This window comes from Pagrus major, chromosome 18, assembly GCF_040436345.1.
Source record: "Pagrus major chromosome 18, Pma_NU_1.0".
NCBI classification, from domain to species: domain Eukaryota; kingdom Metazoa; phylum Chordata; class Actinopteri; order Spariformes; family Sparidae; genus Pagrus; species Pagrus major.
In genome coordinates this window covers 36,263,138-36,289,371 of record NC_133232.1, presented here as the reverse complement: position 1 = coordinate 36,289,371, position 26,234 = coordinate 36,263,138, and the positions used below count along the sequence as shown (strand labels likewise).

General features: G+C 40.8%; 2 protein-coding genes across 2 annotated transcripts; one reads left to right on the top strand and one right to left on the bottom strand.

Annotated features, from left to right (window-relative positions):
• On the top strand, positions 1-8,873 carry ppid (peptidylprolyl isomerase D). The gene is made up of 10 exons (XM_073487313.1): positions 1-167; positions 912-1,052; positions 2,180-2,286; positions 2,505-2,693; positions 3,710-3,832; positions 4,820-4,926; positions 5,154-5,295; positions 6,091-6,177; positions 6,370-6,412; positions 8,252-8,873. The coding sequence occupies exons 1-10, from the start codon at positions 83-85 to the stop codon at positions 8,338-8,340; spliced, it is 1,113 nt and encodes a 370-aa protein (XP_073343414.1). The 5' UTR covers positions 1-82; the 3' UTR covers positions 8,341-8,873.
• Positions 8,690-26,234, bottom strand: etfdh (electron transfer flavoprotein dehydrogenase). The gene is made up of 13 exons (XM_073487312.1): positions 25,953-26,234; positions 25,055-25,213; positions 23,940-24,169; positions 23,486-23,567; positions 23,070-23,188; positions 20,948-21,025; positions 20,468-20,614; positions 19,986-20,126; positions 17,880-18,023; positions 16,662-16,830; positions 15,304-15,486; positions 13,575-13,796; positions 8,690-10,181 (listed from the first exon to the last, which is right to left on the bottom strand). Exons 1-13 carry the CDS (start codon positions 25,981-25,983, stop codon positions 10,018-10,020), a joined length of 1,869 nt encoding a protein of 622 aa, XP_073343413.1. The 5' UTR covers positions 25,984-26,234; the 3' UTR covers positions 8,690-10,017.

The window sequence follows — 26,234 nt, the reverse complement described above, 5'->3', positions numbered from 1 at the left end:
GCTGAATTTCCTCTGCGCTCCACACCGGCCGGGTTTAGCAAGGTTAGCCGAAACAAGTGTCTTAAATCGCCTTGTACGTAAAATGTCTCACCCAACACCGGCCGACAAGCCTGCAAACCCTGAAAACCCTCGTGTATTCTTCGATGTAGACATTGGTGGTGAAAGAGGTCAGGACATTTTGATTTTAAAGTCCGCTTACAGCTTTTTAAGGGCCAGTTGAACCGCTAGCTTTGTTAGCTTAGCACAATCTTGGCTCATTCTAGTGACTTCTAGAAACTGACTCAGTTAGCACAGTAGCAGCCAGAACAGTTATATCTTACAAATAGGACAGGTTGTGAAACGTTGACAGTAGAAGCTTGCTAATGTTAAATGTGAGCCAGATTTTAGTCAGATGAATGTTTATTTAGAGGCTCCTCTCCCGTCTTGTAAGTGCATGAACCACGTGTGGTCGTGTTGTCTGGTCAGGATTAAGCCTCAACGTTAGCTTCTTGTTATACCATTGTAATTAAGTCCGTAGCCACTGTGGCTGATAATCGTTAGCCACATATGTAGGTCACTTAATAATCTCTCAGGGAGTTTAGTTATTGTCTAACTGGCGGCAGCTAACCCCACAAAGGAGACGTGCTGCTTCACTGCAGCTTGAGAAGGCCTGTGTGGTGGAGCAGATGGAGCTGTCAGGTTATTTATAACGCCTCCTGAATACTTCAGTATCCTGCTCCACTTCATTTGGGCAAAGATAACAATAATGAACCACAGCATAGTAATGATGATTTTCTCTGTGTTGGAATTATGTGGTACTACTAGGTCCAGACTGTTCTCACATAGACTACAATGGGTTACAATAGTTAAGTCAGCCAGAATCTGTGAGTAAACCTGCAGTATTGTGACGTTGATTTGTTTTCTGTCCACAGCTGGCCGAATAGTTTTGGAGCTGTTTGCTGATATCACCCCCAAGACCGCTGAAAACTTCCGGGCACTCTGCACTGGAGAGAAAGGCACTGGGAAATCAACTGGGAAGCCTCTGCACTTCAAAGGATGCCCGTTCCACAGAAGTAAATAGCCTTCACATCTGCATATGATCTTACATGTGATCATTCAGTTTGGAAACACACCTTTTAGGTTTTATCACACACACACACACACACACACACACACACACACACACACACACACGTACAAATAGCTGAAAGGATATCCAGGAGAAGCTGTAGTTACTTGGATACTGAAAGTTTCAGTTCATCAAAATCTGTGACAAATATAACTACACGCATGACTAAATTTAGATTACTGTGATGGAAATCGCTTGTAGAAATTGTCACAGCCATGGATAGTTAAGACAGGGAGTGGCCTGTTGACTGATACTAAAAACTGTACAATTAAAAGGCACGTTTCCAAACCAATTCAAACTTTAATTCAGACTCACAAGAGGGCCCTTAGCAATGAAAGGAACAACAAATAAAACATACAAGATGAAACCACAACAACTCATCATTCAATTTAAAAGACACTTCATATGTAGGCAATCTCACCAGTGTTTTCTAAGCCTGGATGAGAGAGCCACTCTCAGCCTGAAGAGCAGTTTTCCTTAGGGCTAGTTAAAGCCTTGATTGATGCTGTTCTCAGACTCATCCATGCGACACATTACATCAGATGTCTTTAGAGGAGCCTCACATGTAGGAACACCAGAGGACACAAACAATTGACGGGCACTATGCCATCTGGGAACTTGATGCAGCAATCTCATTGCATCATTAAAAGCCACAATGAGGGACTAAAAAAAATAAAAAATTAGGTCATCAGCATACCGAAGATGATTGATTACAGTTTCCAACAAGACAGCCCAGTTCACACACCCATTCAGTTACTTTGGTAGGTCGTCCAAATACACATCGAGAAAAAAAGGAGACAGAATTCCACCTTGGCAAACACCATTACTCGCATGCAACTGGACAGATACAACATTGCCCCGTATAACCTGCATAGTGTGATGGCCATATCAGAAGACGAGTGTCCTGAGTATATACAATATACTATTAAAAATGTAAAGTAACCAATTGGATATAAAGAGGCTAGTTGAGCTTTTGTTATTTACCTTTTAAATTAGGGGATTTTAAAGTACTGCTGATATTCTGTCTGGTTGAGCTGCAGAGTAATGTGGCTGTAAATGTGTTTTTGGCAGTTATCAAGAAGTTCATGATTCAGGGAGGCGACTTCTCCAACCATAATGGCACTGGAGGTGAGAGCATCTACGGGGAGAAGTTTGAGGATGAAAACTTCCACTACAAGGTAACACCCGAAACCCTTATCCTCCTTCAAGGTTGTCCCAGTAAACTGGAATCTTTCTGACATTATTCCCTCTCCTAGTGCAATGAATCTCTATAATGCTTGTTTAAAAAGACAAAATGTTGTCTTGTTTTTGAATAACATCGGGATATTCACGTCTACACTTTCTGTGTGCTAGAAATGCCATTTTTTGTATGTAATTTGTTTCCTTCTTCTTGTAGCATGACAAAGTGGGTCTGCTCAGCATGGCCAATGCCGGGCCGAACACCAACGGCTCTCAGTTCTTTATCACTACCGTCCCCACGCCACACTTGGATGGCAAGCATGTCGTCTTCGGTCAAGTGTTAAAAGGGATGGGAATCCTAAAAATGCTGGAGGCTGTTGACACCAACGAGGACGCCCCTGTAAAGGTAAATGTTCTTAATAATCCTTGTTGTACAGCTATGGTGCTGCTTCCAGTGTTTAGTTGTGCTTTTTACTTTTCTTCCGTGTAAAGACCAAAACCTGCAGTCAACTGGATAAAAGTTGAATTATGGTTTTGTGTTTTAGAGAGAAGTGAAATAGAGCCTTATCTATATGTATAAAGACAATACCCTGAAATGCCCCAAGAAATGTGTTCATGTCATGTATTGAAAAAAACGACGAAGGACTAATATAACATCTTTTTCATATTTTTGCAATGATTAATAACTCTTGCACATAAAAGGAAATAAAAATATATTAAGGTGGGTTTTTCTGCTTCGATTCCATATTTAACGAGATCTGTGGCTCATGAATACTTAGCTCAGCTACTTTTTTGTGCGAATAAATAAAAATAAAAAATGTGTTTGATTACTGTAAAACATTCTGCAACAATTATTTAAATAAATACATGTTGCAAATCATCCTCAGGCGTTTCTTGTTCAGGACAAATTTCCACCCAATCGAATTAAAAAATAAGCAACTGGTGAGGCTAAGAGTACAAATTGAAACACTCACACACATTATGAAATCTCTCACAGGACCAAACTTCAAAAGTATTTGGAGTACAGCTTTAGGATGTTGCAAGGATCCATGAATTTGATAGAAGTTTGATATTTTGTTTGAGAAAATTCTGGACCTGAACTTGGAAAAGTTCAGAATCCTGGGTTGGTTCTGGACGACCCTGTTGTCATCTGACACCTGGTGCATATGATTTGATTTATGATTAATAACAAATACAATTTCTTTTGAACAGTTATTTGTCCTCGTTGACACATTTACAAAATTAAAGAAGAAAACTCAAAGAACAAGCACTTTAAGTTTATAAACCCCAGCGCGCACTGTTTAATGACACTGTTAGTTAACATGACACATTCATGAAAAATGGATTAATCTGAGCTGTGAGAAGTTTCTGAGCTATAAATTACTTGTTTCTGTCTAAAGTTTATGCGGTCTGTCTCTGCAGCCATGTGCCATAGCAGACTGTGGTGAGCATAAGGACGGGGACAGCTGGGGCTCCGCACCAAACGATGGATCAGGGGACTCCCACCCAGACTTCCCCGAGGACTCCGACATCGACTTTAAAGATGTGAGTATCGGTGAGGACTTTGAACTTCAAGGACTCGAAGGAGCTTTGGCAGATAGCATCAGATCGCGTTGATGGAGAACTCTGTTTTTTTGGGAAATGTGCCCGTTTGTCATCTCATCCAAAGTCAGATGAGATCAATATCAATTTCAATATCAAGATCCAGGACGTGTTGAGCATAGCAAACACTAGAGGCAGGGTGTAACGGCTTCTTAAATAATTCAAGGGCTTGTCCCCAAAACGAGCGATGATGGATTATTCTGAATATTTTGAGTCTGCTCTCTTTCCTTTTTATCTCCATGGAAAATAGTTTAGACAGAATGACCAAGCTTTTTGTTTACAGCCTGGCTGACTGAATGAACGATTAACTTTGTTTTTGCAACATCTCTGCGTTCTCAGACGGGGTTTGCACAAAGTCTTGAAAGTTTGGAGAAGGCTTAATTTTAAACATTGTGTGTTCAAGGTTAGGAATGTGCTTGAATTCAAATATGCTCCTTAAATGCTCGATTTATAACACAATCTGCTGTCTGATCTCCACAGCCACTCATGTAAACCAGAAATATTTTCATATTTGAAATGAAACCATTCTGTCGTTGTGTTTGTTTGTCTCCTGGCATTGAAATCAGCGAGAATTAAATAATATAATAATGATCCAAACATACAAAGTTCACATGACCAGCTGGTGAAATAAACAAAGTGACAGTGTAGTCACATTGATTGCTGTGAGTATAAAGTCATTCTGTAAACTTTATTTCTTCTAGATTAAATGTAGAGTAGAAATGTAGATGTGATAAAGTCTTTGAGAGAGTCTGGAAATTTCTGGTTTAGCTACCTTGAAAGTGCTTGAAAACTGCTTGAATTTTAAGAAGGCTAAACTCTGGCACGGTGTTTTTACAAGAAGATCAAACTTGAAAAAACAACTTCAGTTTATCTTTAATTTTTCATGCGAGCAGTCATGTTTGAGTAATGTTCACCTGTTTTTGCTTCCAGATTGACAAAGTTCTGTCTGTTGCTGAGGACGTGAAGAATATTGGAAACAATCTTTTTAAGAAGCAAGACTGGAACGGTGCAGCCATCAAATACAGCAAAGCCCTCAGGTAACATACAGTATGACTGTGTGTGTGTGTGTGTGTGTGTGTATGTGTGTGTGGTTAACTTTCAGTCACAAACACCTTCATTTATTTTGAGAAGCGTTCTTTTAAAGCAACCGTCCAAATAAAACGATCTCAGATAATCCAGACACATTAAATAAACACTAGATCCATTAGATGCTCTGCTCATCAGGATCCTGTTCCATCGCCAACAATGAGCCTTTTTTCTGCAGGTACTTGGAGGTGGGTGGAGATGAGTTCGACGAGGAGGTGATGAAGAAGCTGGAGCCCACAGCCTTCAGCTGTTTCCTCAACACGGCAGCGTGTAAGCTGAAGATGCAGCTGTGGCAGGAAGCTCTGGAGAGCTGCAATGAGGTAAATGTGGCAGCGCTCCTGTGTGTTACAGAAGCTTTGAGGTTTACAAGCTTTGAATTCAAACTTTGGGAGGTTGGCTTCTATACTTTATTGCTGAGGGTTACATGCATTAACTGTATTAAATATGGATGGAGCTTCTGGATATGAAAAGTAAATCCAGTGCAGAAGTGCCTAAAACCTGCCTTCTTTCTAATGGCCAGCAGGGGGCCAAGTGTATGTTAAGATATGACAAAATGATCCAACTTCTCACTTGATTTGTGACCTCAGTGAACAGTTTCCTGAAGAGTTTATGGTCTCAATCGACGTGATTCATTTGTACATTATGGTCTGATTTGGAGTCGAGCAGAACTCGAGCGCTCGAAATGGTAATTCACAAATCAAATTCTTGGTTGGACACAACTTTGTATTGCTGGTTGGGGGATTATCATGGGCCTTTGAAAAGAATAAAAGAATTGTAATTTCTCAGTGGCTGAAAGGACTTTTTACCCTGCTCTTTAAAGAATAAGCTGTTTTACGAAAAACGAAATGGATGAGTTTGAGTGGAAAGTTTTGAATGTTTTTCATCATTTCCTGGAACACAATGGTAAGCAAAACAATGTACCGTACCCTTTTTTATTACTATATTTTATTGTTGGTGATGTTTCTGTGTGTTGATTGCAATGCTGGGCATTGATTTTATTGGAATTATGTCCTTTTATTGTTCTCTAAAAAAGGCAATTACAAGTCGAAAGATAAAGACACAAAAGAATATTGACGACTTTCAGAAAACTGAGTTTCGTTTTTCTTGTCTAACAGGCTCTAGAGATGAACAAAACCAACACTAAGGCACTTTTCCGGAGGTCCCAGGCCTGGCAGGGGTTGAAGGAGTTCAGCAAAGCCATGGTAACACCTACACAAACACCTCTTTTAAAATGTTAAAGACTGAGAGAAGTATCTGTGCTTATTAATGTCACGCCTTCCTGTCCTAGTCAAGATAAGATAAAAATCCAGGTGCATCTGGAGACCTTCGGTATTTGGAGAAGTCAAATATCCGCTTGACTCACCTGATTGTTTTCTGCTCTTTTCATTTTTCAGACTGATCTGAAGAAAGCTCAGGAAATCACTCCAGAAGACAAAGGTGGGACATCGCCCTCATCATTTTCTGTTTGCTCTGACTTTACCCATGCCAAAATATACAGCAGATATTTCCCTTCATCTCACACATTTGCATATAAAGTTTATTTATTTGAATATTTCATGCATAATTCTAACTTGGCATGCAAGCTCATGAAGAAAATCTATCAAGGAAGGAGAGTAAGTTGTTTGTTGATCCTCCTGATTGAACTTTATGGAGGAACTGAGTAACAATCTGTGGTTCAAAGTCAGCTGCAGGACAACGATCATCTCATTAGTTTCATGAGTCTTTGCTTGGTTACTTGGATTTTCATACAGAGAACAAAGTGTAGTCACAATCCATACTCTGCTCATACTCTATTCTCACTTCTGTTGACTATAACTTTACATTTTTATGATATCAATCAATGGTAAGAAGTGTTGAAGGTTGGCGTTTAATGACAGGTCCCGACAGGTTGTTGGAAAATGAGTCATCATTTCGAGTGAAGGTGTTAATACTCCAGAACATCCTGCAGTCGTTTTATTGACTCAGACTGTGTTCTGTATGAGCAGCATGCAACCAAAACATCAATATCCAGAGACCGCTCAGGATGCAAACTGATCCAGAATTAAAGATCCCCTCTGCATATCTATAAAGAACAGAAGCCCTGAAGGGCCAGTGAGGAGTTTTCTTTTCAGGTGATCAGTTTTCTAAGGCTGATCTAATTTGCTTTCTCTCGTGTGCACGAACATGTGAACAAAAAGGTTTTGTCAGGTTAAGTTCCTTAATTAATTTTTTTCAGGAGGGATATTCATGTGTGAAGCCGAGTGTTTGCTTTTGTAATACTCATTTCGGTGACAAGATGCTGAAGTGCACTTCACATGGTTTCACATGTAAAAAAACCTCCAGGTGAAAAGAGCCACGTGTTTTCATAGATGGAAAAAAAAGATAACATTAAGGAACTTAAGAGTTTATCCTCGCCTCCAAACGATTTGTGATGTCACAAATAATTTACACTTGCAGTAATACATGTGAAAACAGCCTTCTAGTGTCAAATTGTGCACACACATGAGTCTGCACAGTGAGGCTCAAACATCCAACTGTGAGAGCAAGAAGCAAAACACATTTTTAACTAGAGGGGGGGGTTCAAATGTAAGAATATAGCAGGGAAATGGCCACACCAGCTTCCTAAACAGTGATTACTTTCTTGCCAACATCACTTTTAATATCTCTGCTGTACAGCTTGAACTCCGCTTTAGCTACAAGTAGATGAAATCTGATGCCGGGGGCTGGACAGGATATTACGGTTTAAGTTTCTGTCCCATTTTTTTTACAGAACTGACACTTTTATCTAAGTACTTAAAGTGTGACTAATGAGAGAATTATTCAACGACAGACGCTATCTGGTTCCTGGTGTATTAAAGCATTTTATCACGTGTTTCTCAAAAATAGCTAATTCACTGTGTCACACTGATCAAAGTACACACTGTGACATTCTTAGCAGAGAAAACCCCCTCAGACGGTGTTTTAAAGTTATTTTCGTGATGTGTTTTGTCACTGCACCACCATTGGGTGTTTAGGGTAACATTTCATAAGTCATATACACCCTCAAAATGTAAAACCTTCAGTGTACTGGATGGGCTCTGGTTTTTGTCAGTGTTTATTGGTTCTTTTGATATTTTAAGCAGCAGTTTATTGGCTGCTGGCGAGGAGATAAGAGCTTCCCCTGTGCTTTTAGCAGCAGGCGGTCTTTAAAGTGAAATTCAAGTATGGAGAAAATCAGACAAAACCTGGGACACATCGTCAACATAATTGCATTTGATTCACACGTTGAGCTAATTCAGAGTGTTTTCTTTTCGACAGCTATCAGTAACGAGATGAAGAGAGTGCAGCTGAAAATCCAGGAGGAGAAGGAGAAAGAGAAGAAGATCTATGCCAAAATGTTCACCTAATGATGCAATTAATTCTTGTTAATAACAGTGATAAACAGTCGAAGTTATATCTACACGGGAAGCGGCACACTCAGATGAGGAAGTTGTAACCAGGAGAAAATGTGCAGTATTATCAGTCGGCGGGTCCTTTGTTGTTTTCCAACCAGCACATTTTCACCGTCTGTATTGTGTAAGGGAATAACTGTCTTAATTCTGACAAGTGTCTTTACTGTAATGAGTTGTTTTGATTGGTAGTCTGACTGGCTCAACACTGGTCTTTCCTCTGGCATTTTGAAGTAATTCAGCAAAACAAGTTGTGTGTGTTGTATCGTTTCATGGTTAGGACTTTTATACACTGCCCTCGGCCACATACAGAACATCCATTTGTTTATTTATGTTTTATACAGAGGTCGATAAAAGGATAACAGTCAAGTGTTCTTTATTCATTAATGTGATACCATCATCTAATGTTATGTACAATACTGTGCGGATCAAATGCTGTCAATATACCGTATACCTGCAATAACGCTGAAATAAACCTCGATTTGAGAACAGCTGGTTTGCTCAATTCCTGATGATTGTGAAGGAAATATATTAACTATTAAAACACAAAAATAAGAGCCACTTTTATAAATGCCCATATTGTGGATATCAGAGCAGTGATGTAAAAACTACAAACGGACTTCTGCTTTTAACAGCACTTCAATATGGTCCTGTAATTGACTTTTTTCCTAGGATAGCAAACGTATGACCCACCATACTCTGATTTTCTTACATTAATCCTAATCATTCTCACTCCCCACGCCTTAATCACTCTGTACAACTTCAGAAGTCATCGGATCACTGTTCTGTTCACACTACGCAACTTTCTGTCTGATATTTGGTAGTCTTGGATTTTATTCAGCAACAGGGGACACGGCCTGAGCTGTCAGCTGTCTGTCTCGGGCACAGTATGGACACAAATTTAGAAATGTCATTTCTGTCATTTTCAGATGTATAAAACAGCTGTTGATTTTGAGTCGGCCCGGCTACTACTCAGTTGTGTTCAAACAGAAAAATGCGGCCTGACGTGAACTTCACTGTGGATGACAGCAGAGTAGAGGGACAGAAAGAAGAGCAGTCTGCTCTCATGGGCTGTAGCTAGTTCCTGGCTCCCTGAGCCATCTACAACTCGATATTAAGCCTGCTAGATATCCGGCAGGCATCAGCGAGCTACTTTAAACAGTTCACACATGGCGATCATCAAACATGGGAGTGAGCGCCGGTGTGCCTCTGATCTGGGGCTCTTAATCATTGATCTCTAAAAATCATTGCCAACGGGAAAATCGGGGCCAAAATCCTGCAGTGCTCCAACTCAACCGATGAAGGCAACAGATACTATCCGATCAGAGGCAGAGTAGAGCGGGTCATGACTTTGCCACCTGAGGAAAAATATGTATTTTTGCAAGGGTTTCATAACCCCTGTGCCACATTTTAAACCTAGTACCCCACTGTTTAAATTAAGAATACATTTCTATGACGATATGCACTTACCCTAATGTTCTTGCTTTTTTAAATCACCCTCAAAAACAGCTAGCAGTTATTTTCAGATCCATACTTAGGCACATTTGCTACTCGCTGGCAGGTACTGTCGCCCCGAATGTATCGACTCTTTACACTTTTCTTTCAAGACAAACAGTATAAAAACGATCAAGATGTTCACATGCCGTTGTAGGCCGGTCCACCGCCGCCTTCAGGCACGACCCAGTTGATGTTTTGACTCGGGTCCTTGATATCACAGGTCTTACAGTGGACACAGTTTTGAGCGTTAATCTGCAATCTCATCCCATCTCCAGTTTCCAAGGGAACGTACTCGTACACACCTGCGAGGGCCGGAGGAGACAAAAACAGATGAAACCTGACAGAAAACACTTTTTCAGCAGCAGTGTTAAGTGGACACATTTAAAAGTTTTATCATGGTTTAAATGAGCCCCAATATGCATTTTCTAGCACTAGAGGTCCCTCATTCAAAACAAAAGAAGTACTTGTGAAGTAGCATGGGATCATGGGAGTTGTTGTCTTCATGATTATACAACGACCACTGCTGATGAAAATCTGTCTGACGTGACTCGAGCAGAAATGCTCACGGACGAGGTTCAGTTTTAAAGTTTTATTCACATTATGTTTAGTCACGTTCACTGACTTCCTTTCTCACTTTCCGGCTTATCATCTAATGTTTCCTGGAAGTTGTAGCAACAGGACCAAATGAAACAACTCAGCAAAATATAGAACAAAGGCGTGATCATTTTTTACATATTAATACGGAAATGTTACCTAAACTATGTTTAATGCATTTAGTTTTTAAGCTCAAATATAGACTTGTAGACTTTATCATCACTGCACTGTTTCTGGCTCTTAGATTGAGCTGTGTGAATGTGGATCACTGCTCTGACATTGCCAGAAACACGGGAAGAAGTCAATTAGTAAAAGCCTAACCAGGGACAGGATGATTGTGAATTGTAATAAAAACACACAATAAGTGGTGACTTTTCATTACCGGGGTAATTGTGAATAACCTCACTGAATAAGCTCGCTGGCCTACAGTCCATTATTGGTTTCCTGTTTTATTTTTGAATTGCCTCAGCCTGTCACCGTGGCTGAAGGCTCGGCTTGCACATTGTATCCCCACGAAAACAAGTTAAATCGGATGTGTGTTAATGCTACAACACTAGGGAACGAAAGGGAGAGGATTCAAAATTGAATGTTTAAGGTGATTCCAGTATGTTTTACTGCAATTTTATGAATATTTTGATGATTATCGTGATAATATCGTGAATCTCATTTATGTTGGACTGGGTAATTGTGACATGAAATGTTCATATGGTCTCCTGCCTAAGCAAAGCGGTTAAATACCTAAAACAGGTCACACGTGATCTTGCGGAGATGTTTCACGACCAAAGCTGTACAAAAGTGATGAAAATGTAGAAGCCTTTACATACATTACCTGTGATATTGAGTATGATACCACAGTAAACTGTTGGTGACATACTATATGCCAGTGTACTGACAGATTAATAAGGTGAGGGTTGGAAAGAAGTGAACCTTTCACCAGTTGGAAACCGCTTATATTGATGGATTTAACCCGGACAGACGTGATCACTGTAAGAGGATCCAGCTGTCAACTGTCTGCTGCTTTTAGCCACCAGTCAGAATTCCCTGGATAAACGGTTTTCACGATTCCTGCCAGCCAACAACTCTGAGCCTACAACTTATTATAAAACCATTAACCCTGCTGACCCACAGCTGCAGCGTGCACCGTTCCTACGGTAATTACTGTCCTGTTTTATCCAATCAGCCCTGCTCTTTGTCATGGCTCACCTCTGTGGGTCACAAAGACCAGACCTGTCGCTCTGCTTTTAGCTTCTCCACATTAGCAAACTGAACACACGTCAGTAAGTTTCAAAGTTTACAGCGAATTCAAAGTCACACAGTTTCAAAAACAGAGACGTGCACAACCAATAAGCTGAGAACGCAAAGTCTGCCTGGCTAGTACTGATAAAAACATTTCTTGTGGACTTGCGTGACAAATGTTTGTTCTGTTTGTTATTTGGCAATAAGTCAGGTGTAAATGTTTTTATCTGGGACCTTCTGTACACTCTATATCATTGGAAGCATTTCTACAGCAAACTTTTTTTTGTCTTTGCAGTTTTTGAGACTTTAGTTTTCAGACTTTCAGAACGAGCAGCTGTTCCAGTTCAATCATTTCAGAATAAATGTGACGTATTGCAACGTTTCCTGTTTTCTAATTGAACCTGTCAAAATCCGATGTAATATATCTTCAGTCACACTGTGCTCAAAATTAGACTGTCATTCATAAAGGAATCTACAGGACCCTGGAGCATTTTTCCATCAAAGACCAGCATGTTCCCACCGGGGTGTTTGTCAGTCTTTTACTCCCTTACTGGTGTTTGGTTGTTTACCACAGAGAGCGTCTGAAACTCTGGTCTCGGCTTTTTTGATTTTCTCCAAATCAATCTGTGGTGACGTTTGCTTGAAGTAACAACACAACCAGGACCATCTGCTGAACTCGGCAAACCTCGTGCTTTGAGATAAACAGACACAATGACATCTGATAACAAGCCGTTATCATTGAAAAATGCTGGTAACAAACTGACCCAATAGTCAAAATCTTCTGTGTTGTGCTGGAAGCTGGTTGTTAGTTTATGTTAGCGGACTCCAGAGCAGGCACTGAGACGAGATCCTCGAGAACGTGCATCCGACTCGAGTCCTTCGCAAAGAAATCCACAGTCCGACCAGGATTTGAGAGAAACTAGAACTATTGTTACACTAAAAACCTATTCCTAAACCTAATCTACTCAGTCTGGCTTTTATGTAGTTTCTTATAATTTTGTGGTTTTAATGTTGATACTAATTTGGATTTATTCTTTTTTTAATTGATATTTTACATAGATTTGTATCAATATTTCACCGTTTACTGTTGATGTTATATTTATTTTTTTCTTATAATATTCTATTTTATTTTATTAACATTTTTTAAATACAATTTTAAGTCTAATATTTAAATGTATTTTATTGTTTATCGTTATTTCATAACTTGTATTTATCCTTTATTATGCTAACAACTCATTTTATTGCAAGTGGTGTGAATTCGTCTCTAAATTCATTTTTGTTTTTGTTCTTTCAATCACTTGTTTGAAAGGTGCTATATAAATAAAGTTTGATTGATTGATTGAATTCATCCACATGGTTGTCTGGGCAACCAAGGGAGACGGGAAAGGCGTCATTTTTCATGTCACGTTACAATCTGCTCACATAGGCCATAAAAATATAAATATATCTTTAAAAAAAAAAAAATCTTTGGTTTCCTGACTGGTTTTCGTTGGACCAGATATTACAGACCAAACAATTAGCTCATCACATGTGAGATGCTGGAACCGGATAATGTAACATTTTTGCTTGAAAAATGAAGATTGATGAATTAATTATAAAAATCTTTTTTTCTACCCATCAACTAATTGTTTCAACTCCAATTAGATTAAACTTCATCCTGCTGAAATCTTGTATAATGCAGGATCTAGTAAATTCAGCTCCTGCCTCCTAAATGAACTTCAGAGTGCATGTTAAGTCCTGGTTCACTAAACGCTTCGACTAAATGCAAGAAACAAAGAATCGACTTTCTCACTAAAGTAGGAGAAGAAAGATTAGGTGTTATCTGCACCCTGACAGATTGTGTGAGTGATGCCATGATGGTTTACCTGCAGGGCAAAAACGTTGTTCAGGCCCATCGTATATGGCGAGGTTCTGGGCCACCGGGACGCTGTCATCCCTCAGGGTCAGATGGGCGGGCTGGTCCCCCTCGTGGTTGGTGCCGCTCAGGGCCACAGACGAGAGCAGGTCAAAGCTTATCTTGCCGTCTGGCTTGGGATATTCAATCGGTGTACATTCTTTGGCTGGTTTCAGCTGGTTTGCATCAAGGCCTGAGACAGAGCGAGCACAGCCGGTTATGAAATGTTGATTTTCTCTGCTGAGATAAGATGACCTCATACTTCACCCCAAGAGAAAACACTGGAATGGTGTTGTGCTGCAACTAACCACACTGAGAAGCTAAACCGTTATGTGCACTTCTACCATGGTCTGGGTGAATACTCGATTCTGATTGGCTGGAAGGTGTGAATTAACTTTTGATATACGGACTCTTCTGGACCTCCAGACGTAGTTCCAGTGGAGCTGCCCGTTTACTGTTATAAACTAATGCGCTGGCTGCACCTCAACGCTCGTAAATGAGATATTCAGATTTTTCTTTTTTTATTGGATTTATTATGACAAAGTGTAGTCCTTCAGCGCATCATCCTCTTAACGCCACAGGGTGGCGGTTGTGACACACAGGCTGCATCAAGAAGCCTACACTCAGGGCTGTAGTAAATTATAAAGTGGGTAACCTTAGTATCTGCTGGCTGAACTGTCCATAACAAGTAATGGATAACTGATAAAAAGGTGAGTAACCCTGTTTGATTTTAAAAAGCTGGGTGAACTGACTTTATGTGTGTTTACTCCTCACTACAGCTGCTACACTGTCCCTCCGGACGCACTGCATCAAGAGATCCTCCAACATCCTATTCGCTATCGAACTCACTACTTCAGGCTGCAGCCGGCCGCTCATGTGTTTGTGATTTTTTTATTTTGACAGTGACGTGGCTGCTTAGCTAGCTTGTCTTGTTTAACGTGCTGCAAAATTATATTTACTGTTTGTCGACCGTTCGCAATGTTATTGACTTTGAATCTTATTAGCATAATGTTAGCTATCTGGCTAACAGCTGAGCCGAAAGATTCAATGAGCTGAGCTGAGACAGACTATTTTTTTTTCAGCTGTTGGTCAAACTCTCGGGTGTTGCCAGGGAAACTACTGGGAGTTACTGCATGTGAAAATACTTTTTTTATTGCAAAATGCACAAAAATATATGCAAATTATGTTAATGTTTTTTTCATAGGCATGTGACCATGGTACAAGCGGGATAATGCCCTTCGAAGTGTCCATTATCAGGAATGAATGGACTTTGCAGAGGCGACCATTCAGGCCTCCACATCGTCGGGCATTATTATCCCTCACATACTGGAAAGGTCTAAATTCACAGACAGCACATTGACTTTTGTTGATGCTATATTCTTTTTACTCAAGGTTTACAACCACATCCATTTTTCTTGGAATGAAAAGTATAAAGAAGTGAAATCACATTCTTTACAATGAAGCAGTAGAAAAAAAAAAAAAAAAACACATTTCAGGATAAAAACCTTCCGTCTTCTTCTGTATTTCCATTTTACTGCTGCTTGCTTCTCTTCATTGCAGTAACTACCAAACATGACCTTTATTGTAACACATGATTATTATTTTTGTCTACACCTGATCATCCTTTCTCTCTACTCCCAAACACAAATCAAAACAAACATTCACCAAGCTGTGCAATGATTCTGCTTCGTGATACTCACCACAATGTTTCAAGGTCCAGGGCTCCTTTCCTCTAAAGATCCAGTAGAAAATCCCGGTGTAGACCATCCCACCGTACAGACCAAAGTAGTTGTGGAAGGACGGCCTGATGTTTCTAACTGAATGCAACTCTTTCCACACCCATGACTTCTTCAAGCTGTCAGCGTATTCAGGTACATGAAGTCCTGGGAGGATTAAAAAAATAAATTGAAGGATTTAAATGTATTTTCTGCTCTCCTGTTCTCAGTCAATGTTTTCATTGACTTTGCACATTTGTAGCCTTGATGAATTCTGACCTTACTAGAGGAAAGATTTATAAAAGAATGACTGTATTTCAACACATTTCCAAGAATATGGAGGTTAACATTTCTTTATTGGGAGAAATAATCCCCATAAAAACATTTCACAGTCAGGTCTGTGGACTTTCCTTATCAACTAGGACAGTTTTTGATATAAATGTTGAGTTGCTGTTGAGCTTTCAACTGTAATTTTCCAATTTTGAGCAACAGAAATGCTATTGCTATTCACAAAAATCAAATCGTCACTAAACCAAAACTATATTAAAAGGATTCAAAGACTTTACTGTCATACGCAGAGATAAACAAGGTTTCAGCGCAATGACATCCTTACTTCACTATGTCTCTACCTGCTGCCGTAACTGACTTATTCACAAAAATGTAGAAGAAAAGAAAAGAAAGGATGGAAAAATATAAACTCACTTCTCTCAAACAGACTGAGGTAGACAATGACACAGACAGTGTGAACGCATTCACACAGCACATTACCTCTTGGAATAATGCAGAGATTTGGGTGAAATAACCCTTCAAGGATGTATTATTTGTCTGTTTTTGTCCCCAGACGATTTTGATTTAAAGAGTTCATTCTTATTTTTATCATTATGTTATAGAGAAGTGACAAAATGATGTAAACAGAAACGTCACCACTGTGCAACAAAGATGGATCACATCTTTGTCAGCGTTCCTCTTCTGTAAGTTTGTCATGAATCTTCCCATTGACTTTTTTATTGACATTGCAGTTTTGTAATCAATACACATATTTGCTTTGGACCTCTGTTCAGATTTCCCAGGTTGTTTTGAAGTCATTTTAAAATTGAGACCTTTTACAGCTGACAAATGTTTCCACATATCATTCGACCTGATGCGACCCTGTCTCTTTGCAGTGTTAGTGATTATGTAACTTCAGAGGTAAATCATTATTTCCATGATGTGTTCACATCATCTCGTCTTCATCCTGTATAATCAACCTTCTTGAGCTTTGACCCCTCATGAAGTAACTGGAATAATAAACATCAGCCACCGGTGCCATCATGATTATTATTAGTGGGTGTTAAATTCTGTACCTGCCGTCTCGGAGTCGACGCTCTCTGCTGTGACTTTGGGGAAAATGGCCTCAGCAGCCAGCATGCCGCTCTTCATTGCTGTGTGGGTGCCTTTGATCTTTGGGACGTTCATGAAACCGGGGCTGCAGCCAATGAGCAGCCCTCCAGGGAAAGTCAGTTTTGGGATAGACTGGACAGAAAGAGGACAAAGTTCATGCACATTATTAACTTTCTTGTGTTCTACTTTCTGAGATCTCAAACTTTTAAATCACATCTGTTCAATGTATCCTGAGCAAATATGCTTGTCGAGTGTTCACATGTGCACTAGTGTCCTGGTTATGATTCAGGTTTTTGGAGTATTTCTGGGTTTAGATACAGCTGCTGAACACCACGGTGGTATATGCTTTATTAACTTACTCCACAAGGCTGTTATTCTAATTGCTGAGTAAATCGGACAGGTCCAACAGATTAATAAATTCTCTCGCCCCCGCGGCATTTTAAACACAGTGCTGAGTCTCAATCTGCTGTTGTAACCAGGACACGGTCTCATTTAAACACCTGATTCAGGTTTCTGGTCTGATCAAAAACAGGGCAAGACTCAAAACCCGGATACTAACGCATGTTAATGCACTCCATAGTACTACTGGATATTACCAGACATAAAGCAATTATCATGTGAAATGAGGCATACCAACCATGTAAACGCAACAAAATTAAACGACCCAAAAACAGAGGTGTCTTACGTTATCTTACTGCTGTGACTTACTTTCATTTAATGCTTCACAATGAAACATTTCTAAGTGGCTACCTTCCACCATGCATATCTGGCAGATAAAGGCACGTTATCGATCATTAGAATACATTAGAATGATTAAAATACACCAATAACACAACCAGGCTGACTGGGAGGCACCAGATTAGATCGATCAAAGTAACCACAATAAATAAACCAAACACAGTGAAGTTTTAGTACTGGTGAAAATAATTACCACACTGTTTCTGTTGTCGTTCAGCTGGAACATTGACGTTTGCTCAGTAAATTAGTTTCTAAATTTAGAATTCTGCTGATGGTTTTAATTAAACATGAAACTGACTTCAAACAACACCTGTAGGGACCTGCCTGGTGTGATGGAGTCACGCAAAAAAACAAAACAAAACACAGCTTCACTCAGTCTTCGGACATATAAATTAGGTCAGTTTGGGCCTCGATTAGTTTAATATTACAGGTATTATATTTACCTGTAATCCTCCTTCGTTCAGCGCTCTGGCTCCGTATGCAATCCTGTTGCCTCCCTCCAGGGTGGGAGCTACGGAGGGGTGATGTTTCCAGCGCTGGAACTCCCTGAAGGGGCTCAGGTAAGGGTTGGTGTAGTCCAGACCGACCTGGAGTGGAAGAAATTACTAGTTTAACCGGAGTCATTTAAAAACAATTTTAATGTGCTGTCAACAACAGCACATTAAAATTACAGGGAGGCAAAAACGTGTCATCATGTAGCTAACAAAGTCCACAGTGCATGTTGGAGGAAAAACCAGACTTCTTTCGTCCCTTTGGGTTACCTCGTGATCAGGGTCGCAAAATTAACTTTTTTGTCAACTGACCAAATGGCTTGGTGAGTGAAGCAAATGTATCAGCTACCTGCTTATTTTACCAGCATTTTGCGAGTGGCTGGTGCTAAATTTGTGCCGTCTGTGACGAAGAAAACGGAAGAAAATTGGAAGCCCCAAGACTCTTCAGAGTTTGAAGTCCGGCCAAATTCATTGACAATAACGGCATTAGTCACGGAGGTAAAAGCTGTCAGAGTGATTATTACTCTGTGTCACATAATGACTAATGACAAAGAAAATTACTTTGGCCAACATGTAATGTGAAAACCTCATATTGCACATCACCTGGCTAATATATGTTTGATGAGATGGAAGTAGCAGCATCAGGCTGTTCTGGGGATGTTTTTAAGTGGCAGGAACTAAGAGACGAGACTGAATAGAGAGAATGCTACAACATAAAAACCCCAAACCTGCTCCAGAGTGCCTAAAAACTGGGATTAGCTTATTAGCAAAACAACCCACAGCAGACAATCAGCACACAGCTGGAGTTGCCTTGAGACAAATCACTGAACGTGTGTCACCTTCAGTGCTAAACTAAATTACTGATCAGTGGAGAAAACATTTCACCAACTTTCCCTCATCTAGTCTGACAGAGCTCGAGAGAATCTGCTAATAGCAGCGGGAGCACCTGTAAGACAATTTGAAGCTGTAATCACTCAGTTGCTGCCGGCTGGCGTCCAGCTGTCACATCCGTTTATATCATTATCAGAATGTATACAAAGTATTTGTGTAGCAGGAAACAAAAGTCACAGTTCAGTATGTAGCTTGGTTTTGGGTTCACAATTCAGTATTCTTTCAGTACCGGATGAAAACAAACAAAAAGAGGAATTCACTTTTTTTTTCCATTTATTCTGAAAAACAGTAGCTAAATAGCCGTAATTCTTACTGTTACAAGTTAAGGCACTCAAATAATGGCATATTTTTAATAAGGAAAAATGAATAACAAAGATAACGCAAAAAATGTCAGTAAAGTACCAGTGGAGGAGTCTGACCTGTGGACAGCTCCTGAACAACTGCAGCTTGTGCTTGTTTATACGTGGCAGGCACACGAGGGCACATTGTGGCGGCTCCAAGCGCTCTGACCACATGTTTAAATTCTGTATTCTTTAGACCAGGGCTGCCCAAAGTGGAGCCCACAGGCCTAAGTTGCATATGGTTCAGTTTGTCCAGCCAGATGTTTTTTTTCACCCCCAAAATTAAAACATTTATTCACCACCACCAATTTCGATTTTAGCCCTCCAGACATGGATCCAAAAGTTTGGGCAACTCAGCTTTGGACGGACGATGGTCACATATCTCAGCTACTAGCACTTCTATAGCACCAGTTATTGCTTTAGCACACACCAGATCTGCAGTGAGAGGCTCCCTGAACGCTGTGAGGAGGAACACTCACCTTCTTGTCTGTTTTTGTCTCATCATTACACTAACTGACACATTTGGGTGATGCTGTCGTTAATGAGCACGTATGAAGTGTTTCTACAGACACGAAATACTTCAGTTGACCAATGTTTTGCCACAGTTCGACACTAATCTTTGTGATTTTTTTCCTATAATGCTGTTCGAATGGCACAAACACCACATAAGCCTGCGGCTAAAACTCGCGCCTTTGAATTTATTTGCCATAAATAGACAGTTCTGACTGTAACGGTCGGGCTCACACTGCATACTAAACTTAAGAACATCCTGTACCGAAGAGTTCAGGACGAATACATGTACAGTTATAAAAGCTCACTCACTCACCACTAAGCCCAAGGCCACTAGCGGCTCTCCTTCATTCAGATGATACAAGAAGGATCCTCCATAAGTGTTCCTGTTCAGGGGCCAGCCCACAGAGTGCTCCACTCTGCCAGGCCGCCACTTCTTCTCATCAATCGTCCAAACCTAAAAACACAGAAAAGAGGGGAAGTTATCAACAAATGTTCAGTTTTGCTATGAAAAGGTTATTGTAAGGCTAGTTACTATGGTAACCCTACACATTGAGGAACAGCAGATGTCTCGCTAAGATAAACATGATTGTGGAGAGCGAGTTGTTGCATTTATGTTTTCTACTGTGACTAAAATCAAATCACGAAGTTACATCTGATTGTAAACAGTGTTGAACAAACAGCAGCACAGCAGCCATTTATGTGTCTCCTCAGGATGGACTCTGCTCATCAGGAGTCATCAGTCATACCAGGTCACATATACAGGACACGCTCTCCATCACTGTACTTTTTATTTACCTCCTTTAGGCCAATAGCGTAAGTCTGGGGTTCACAGTTCTCCCGCAGGTTGAATTGCTTGTAAAGCTGCTTGGCCAAGTGGCCATGGCAGCCCTCCCCAAACAACGTGACTTTAGCATGCAGCTCCATTCCTCGCTCAAAAACATCCTGAAGCAGGAGAGGAACACAAACACAGAGTCGTTCAGTTCTAACAGTCATGAATTGCATTCTTTACAGAAGACATCTTCATCATTTGTTATATTCAGACAAATGAAAAAAAAGCAGCTTTTCAAAAGATGACGTGCGTTTCAGGGACAGCACCACGCTTTCACTGAAGCAACACTCAAACTCCTTTCTTTATTTTTTTCATCGCCTTTTCTATCCTTTCAAAGGACTCGATGTATCCAAGACGAGCTATTAATGCGTGATCTGCACAGTGAAAAGAAAAGCCTGCATTTGTAATTTTCAGCTGTGATATTAAACACACAGACAACACAGTACCTTCGGTGAGCCATCCTTGGCGATGCCTACGTCATTGGTAGCAATTCCTTTTACACTTCCATCTTCATGAAACAAAACCTTGACAGAAGTAAAAATGGATAAAGGGTCAAACTTGGAGCTGGGAAGGAACAGTACAAACAACTTAACAAACAACTTAAACTCATTTAGAGGCACATTTGTTTTGATTACTGGATCATATCAGGTTTGGCTCACTGATGCAGGTAAATCTATAACAAGTCAATAATAATCACTCCAATTAGGGATGCACCTGTATCTGCCCAACAACGGTATCGGACGATATGCACATGGTTGACTGACATCGGCTTATTAGCGAATAAGGTACCATTCACCGACGTCACCGTCTGATGTTAATCTGTTGCGTCTCATTCATTTTGTGCTGGGTCCATGTGTTGTCCAGGCCCACCTGCTCGGCACCACAGCCATAAACTTCCATTACTCTCTTCATGACTCTGGCAACGTGCCGTGTGGTTAGTTTTCAAAGAAAAGTAAAAGAAGTTGAGGCCGTCACAGACCACAGTGATACAACAACACAGACGGACAGATTAGAGCTGTAAACAATCGCTTTGCTCTAATGGAGTCCAATCCCACATTGTGCACCACGACCTCCCTGAGTCCCTGATATAAAAAAGGACAGACCGGGGCACAGTCCACTCAGCATGACGTATTCAGGCGATTCTGGAGGAAAATGAACCAGAAAGGCCCAGTAGGAGAACAACACAGCAACTAAAAGCTTTATTCTATATTTTATTGTCTTTGAATTACATTAGTTTATGTTACACAAAGAGAATGTTTTTGTCGGGCCAAGCACGGAAAAACTCTCCTCACTGAGTAGGTAGTTGTGTTGAAAGATAAAAAGGCTTCTGAAGGAGTCGCTTTTTCAAAAACATTTTGTTTTTAAGGGAAGGAGGGTTGGTTATATAAAAGTGTGTTTTATAAATTAGTGTGATTGAAGTGTGAAGTGTAATGAAGAGCTGAATGGCTTTAAAACAGTTCAGTTATTCTGTTATGAAGAGGACTTCTTTGTGTCTTTACTGAAAAAAAGGGAGAATTCATAACAACAAAAACACAAATGTAAAAATATCACTATCGGCCCAGAATTTCCATATTAGTGCATCCCTGGATCCAATGAACTGAGAACCCTTTTCCACTGGTCAAAAAACCTGCTGAGATCGGGCTCTTGCGTGCGATGGGAATGTGTAAACTCTGCATTTACACCCGGGTCAGTTGACTCTGCAGGAGACACAGATTTTTATCACCTCGGCTCAGCTTTGATTTAAACGTAAGACCCGGGTGAACGCGCTAAATTCTGCCGAACGAAGTGATGACGCGTTATCAACATCTGGTGGTGGCGGATAAATAATAAGGAATTTGGGATGCCATCAATTAAGGACCATTTATTACAGGACAGTGTCGGAGGTGGAGCCCCGTTCATTCCAATGAAAGCTGCTCGGTGGTGTTTAAGTCAAAACAGCTCGACTTCCTGAATATGAAAATACCTGGGTCACCGACCAGGTATCCCCCTTCAAGGCTAACTTGAAGGGGGATAAAATAATTTAATCTAGACCTTCCAAATGTAATTGGACTGAATGGCTCATATTATAACAGTGAAACGGGTCATGTCTCGGGGGTTGTTACACTGAAAAGAATTTATCCAGCGTTTTACCGATGCTTCTTTCACAGTGGGTCTGTTGTTGTTGTTTTCTGTTCTCTTACAACTGTTTCCAGCGCATTCGTGACGTCAGTGACGTAAAACACAACGCTCCAGATAAAAATCACAGACAGGCTGCCTTACCTGTGGGAAGGGGGAACGGGGTCAATAGGAGGGTTTTTTAAAAAACCTGTGGAGACCCACTCATTTTGGTGGATATGATTTGACTTTTTTTGTTTCACAGCAGAAGGAAGACATAAATAAAGGTTTAAAGAAACTTTCCTTTGTTGTTCGAACTCAGACCGGTGGTGGAGCACTTGTAGTAGCACAGTCCAACCATTTAAAGTAAAAAGCTGAAATATAATAAGACCAGTGGCATCTGAGATACTACTGAACCTACCTAACTATACCAAGAGTACTAAGAAAAGTATGATTAAGAAAAATGTGTCTCACCTCAGCTGCAGCGTAGCCCGGATACAGCTCCACCCCGAGCTCCTCGGCCTGCTCCCCCAGCCAGCGCACAAAGTTCCCCAGTCTCACAATGTAGTTGCCGTGGTTCACCATGGGCAGACCTACAGACAGCGGTCCGTAAATGTTACAGGTATATTCACATACTGAATCTAAAAATTAGACTTATGGAAAAGTTGCCCTTGTGTTTCTAAACTGATTCAAATTCAAACAATCAAATAATTTGGCTGACACCAAGTTTCCTCTCTTCTTAGTGGTGTGACTGCTCACACCATGCAGATGGATCAGTGACCGCTACTCTGTGAGGTAGAACCTGTTCACTCCTGTCAGACCAAAAGTCTGACAGTACAAAGTTTTTTACCATCTTTATTACAATTTTTAGAATAAAAAGAGGCTCTTACCTGGTAAAATGGGGACAGGAATTCTGTATTTCTCTGTTAAAATGCTGAACACGTCTTCAGTCACTGGAGTGTTCAGGGGTGCCTGAGGAAAGAGCACAGAGGGTGTCGTTGAGAGTTTGACTTCATGAGGACTGGTCTGTATAATTTTATAATCAAATAACACTTTGCATTAATATTCAGAGCTTCATTTCCAACATTAACACAAATACAGACATATTCATACCCTGAGTAGGCGTATGCAAATGCTGATGAATATTCTCAGCTGTATGTAACCAGCACGTACAGTATGTGCGGCTACGTTATATATAGCATTGCTGTCACATAACATAGCACAATACACAACAACAACACGGAGCACCTGATGTAACCATCCCCGGTGGGACAAAGGAAGGGCGTCCTTGACCAATCCAAAACACCAAACTCACAAAGAAGAAATGTGGAAGAAGACGCTCACCCCTCGTTCCTTCCAATCAGGAAAGAGCTCGTTGAGGGCGCTGGGCTCCAGACAGGCTCCTGACAGGATGTGAGCTCCGATCTGTGAGGCCTTCTCCACAAGACACACTCGCAGTTCCTTCTCATGTTCGTTGGCGAGCTGCTTTAGACGAATGGCCGCTGAGAGACCGGCGGGGCCTCCACCTACGATCACCACATCTGCCTCGTCGGCAAATCTCTCCATTTCGACCCCTGAGAAAGGACCATACAAAGACATACTGAGCATCTCGAGAGAACTGCATGCACAAGTTCAGAATTAGGATTTTCACGGTGTGTTAACCATCTCGGAAAATATCAGTTTCACAGCATATGTACGTATTACAGAATCATTATCAATATCGAGTACAATGACCCGTAACCAAAATGTTTTTTTATGGTTTATTATAATTACATTTCATGTCCTGACAGAGATGAAAGTTAACATAAACTTGAAATATACGTTTTTAAATAACACTAAAACGGCAGAATTTTATACCCTCGATAAGCAAATTTACAGTTTGATATCTGGCATCATTCGTTCCACTGTAAACTGCTGCAGCCTTGTTTGACATATTAAAAAGGGAGATCTGCAGCCCTGTGTGGCACACACATGGCGACGCCTTGCACCAAAATGGAAAGGATTCAGCAAGAGTCGGTTTACTACGTGACACAATATGTGAGATTTCTCCTCTCAAACTTAATTTCAATTGAAAAACTTGATTTCAAAGATACACGTCTGATTCCTCACAGACTTACGTGTTCCCTGTAGGTCTGCTAAAGTGGCAACAGCATCGCCTACTAAATAGCAAAGGAGAAATTCACTGAACTCTAAATCTGGAATAATGCTATAAACCTGGTCAGATTTCACACTGCCAAAAAACTTCAGCTCAAACTCAGGGACTCAGCAGCTCACATCAGTCCTCTCCAACCTTAGTGCTCCAACAAATCCTCAGTGTGTTTTCTCTTTCTGTAACAATCCAAGTAAAAGTTGAACGCACGCTGCATTGTCTTATTGAGTATCGAGTCTAAATTTGGTAATTTGAATGCAGGCATGTAATAAGTTAAAGGTGCACTTTATCAGATAATCCAGTGTCTTACCTTCCCATCTTGGATCTTTTTCTCGGGAGTGGATGGTGTAGTGTGTTGTGATGCGAGGAGTTGACACAGAGGAGCATGTCCGTAGGTTTAGTGTTGTGTACAGCTGAGGTGCAGCATGATCTGTCTGTATGGTCTTCAGTGCCCTGATACACCTGTGGGCTGTAGGAGAGAGAGCAGCTCCCAGTGAAGGCCAGTTCAGACTGGTGGTCATGTGGCTGTGAACTGTACTGATAGTGTGCACACTGGTTTAGTTTAGCCTGATCTGGTTCTCACATGATAAAACATTCGTGAAATACATTAAAACGACAACAAATAAAACCACAACATTTAAGAAAGCTGGCATGCTGCAGCAAGAACACTTCTGTAACAACTCAACAAACACAGGACACACAAAAAGCTATTTTTAGTAGCTAATGTAGGGAAAATGCAAAGCAGCTGTCACACTGCAAAGTCGCAGCAGTGAGTTAGCATCATGCTAGCTAGCAGAGTTGAATGCATAACTAAAGCTCAGCTAAATTCAAAAGCTACGAATAAACATCTTTTTCGATAGCAAAACGTGTTGTATAACTTTCAAAACAATGACAAACTGCTAACAACTCAGAACACCTCTAGCTGGACAGATAAACCAGGACAAGGGCACCGCTCAGGTGACCCACATCTTGGTTCAACTTTAACCCACATTCTAGCTTGATGCTAGCTAGCATAGCTGAGCTTGCTGGACTGTTTTGGCAAAGGCTAACGACTGTAGACAGCCTGAAAACAAACTTAGGCACAGATATAAAGTATTCAGCACCTTCTCTAACTGTTTGCAGTGACACAACTGTCGGCCAAACGAAGTTAACGAAGTTAACTCAGCAAGCTCGCCTCGCGGCAGCTAACAAGCTGTTAGCAGACGTACCTTTACTTGAATATCTGCTAGCTGGAAACATCTTGTGTCCGCTAGTGTGAGCTCACCAGCAGACAGCGGGGGTCTGCCTCTTAAAATCAGCCGAGGTGAAGTTGTTTTCACGTCACTGCCAGTGTAAAGGTGGTGTAACCCGCCCGCTCTGCAAACACACCGCTGAGCCGAGACACCTTACAAAATACGTCTCATAACACGCACGTTGGGGAGCGTCGAAAGCTGCGCTGCTGCTGCTGCTGCTGCGGCGGCGTTCATGTGGCTGAACACAGCGGTAACTGC

Excerpts from the sequence above, each read along its gene's own strand:
- ppid (XM_073487313.1), top strand. The coding sequence starts at position 83 with ATGTCTCACCCAACACCGGCCGACAAGCCTGCAAACCCTGAAAACCCT. Across the intron at positions 168-911 it reads AGACATTGGTGGTGAAAGAG|CTGGCCGAATAGTTTTGGAG; the intron begins GTCAGGACATTT and ends TTCTGTCCACAG. Across the intron at positions 6,178-6,369 it reads AGGAGTTCAGCAAAGCCATG|ACTGATCTGAAGAAAGCTCA; the intron begins GTAACACCTACA and ends TTCATTTTTCAG.
- etfdh (XM_073487312.1), bottom strand. The coding sequence starts at position 25,983 with ATGTTTCCAGCTAGCAGATATTCAAGTAAAG. Across the intron at positions 25,214-25,952 it reads TAGCAGATATTCAAGTAAAG|CCCACAGGTGTATCAGGGCA; the intron begins GTACGTCTGCTA and ends TCTCTCCTACAG. Across the intron at positions 23,189-23,485 it reads TCCTGTCCCCATTTTACCAG|GTCTGCCCATGGTGAACCAC; the intron begins GTAAGAGCCTCT and ends CGCTGTCTGTAG.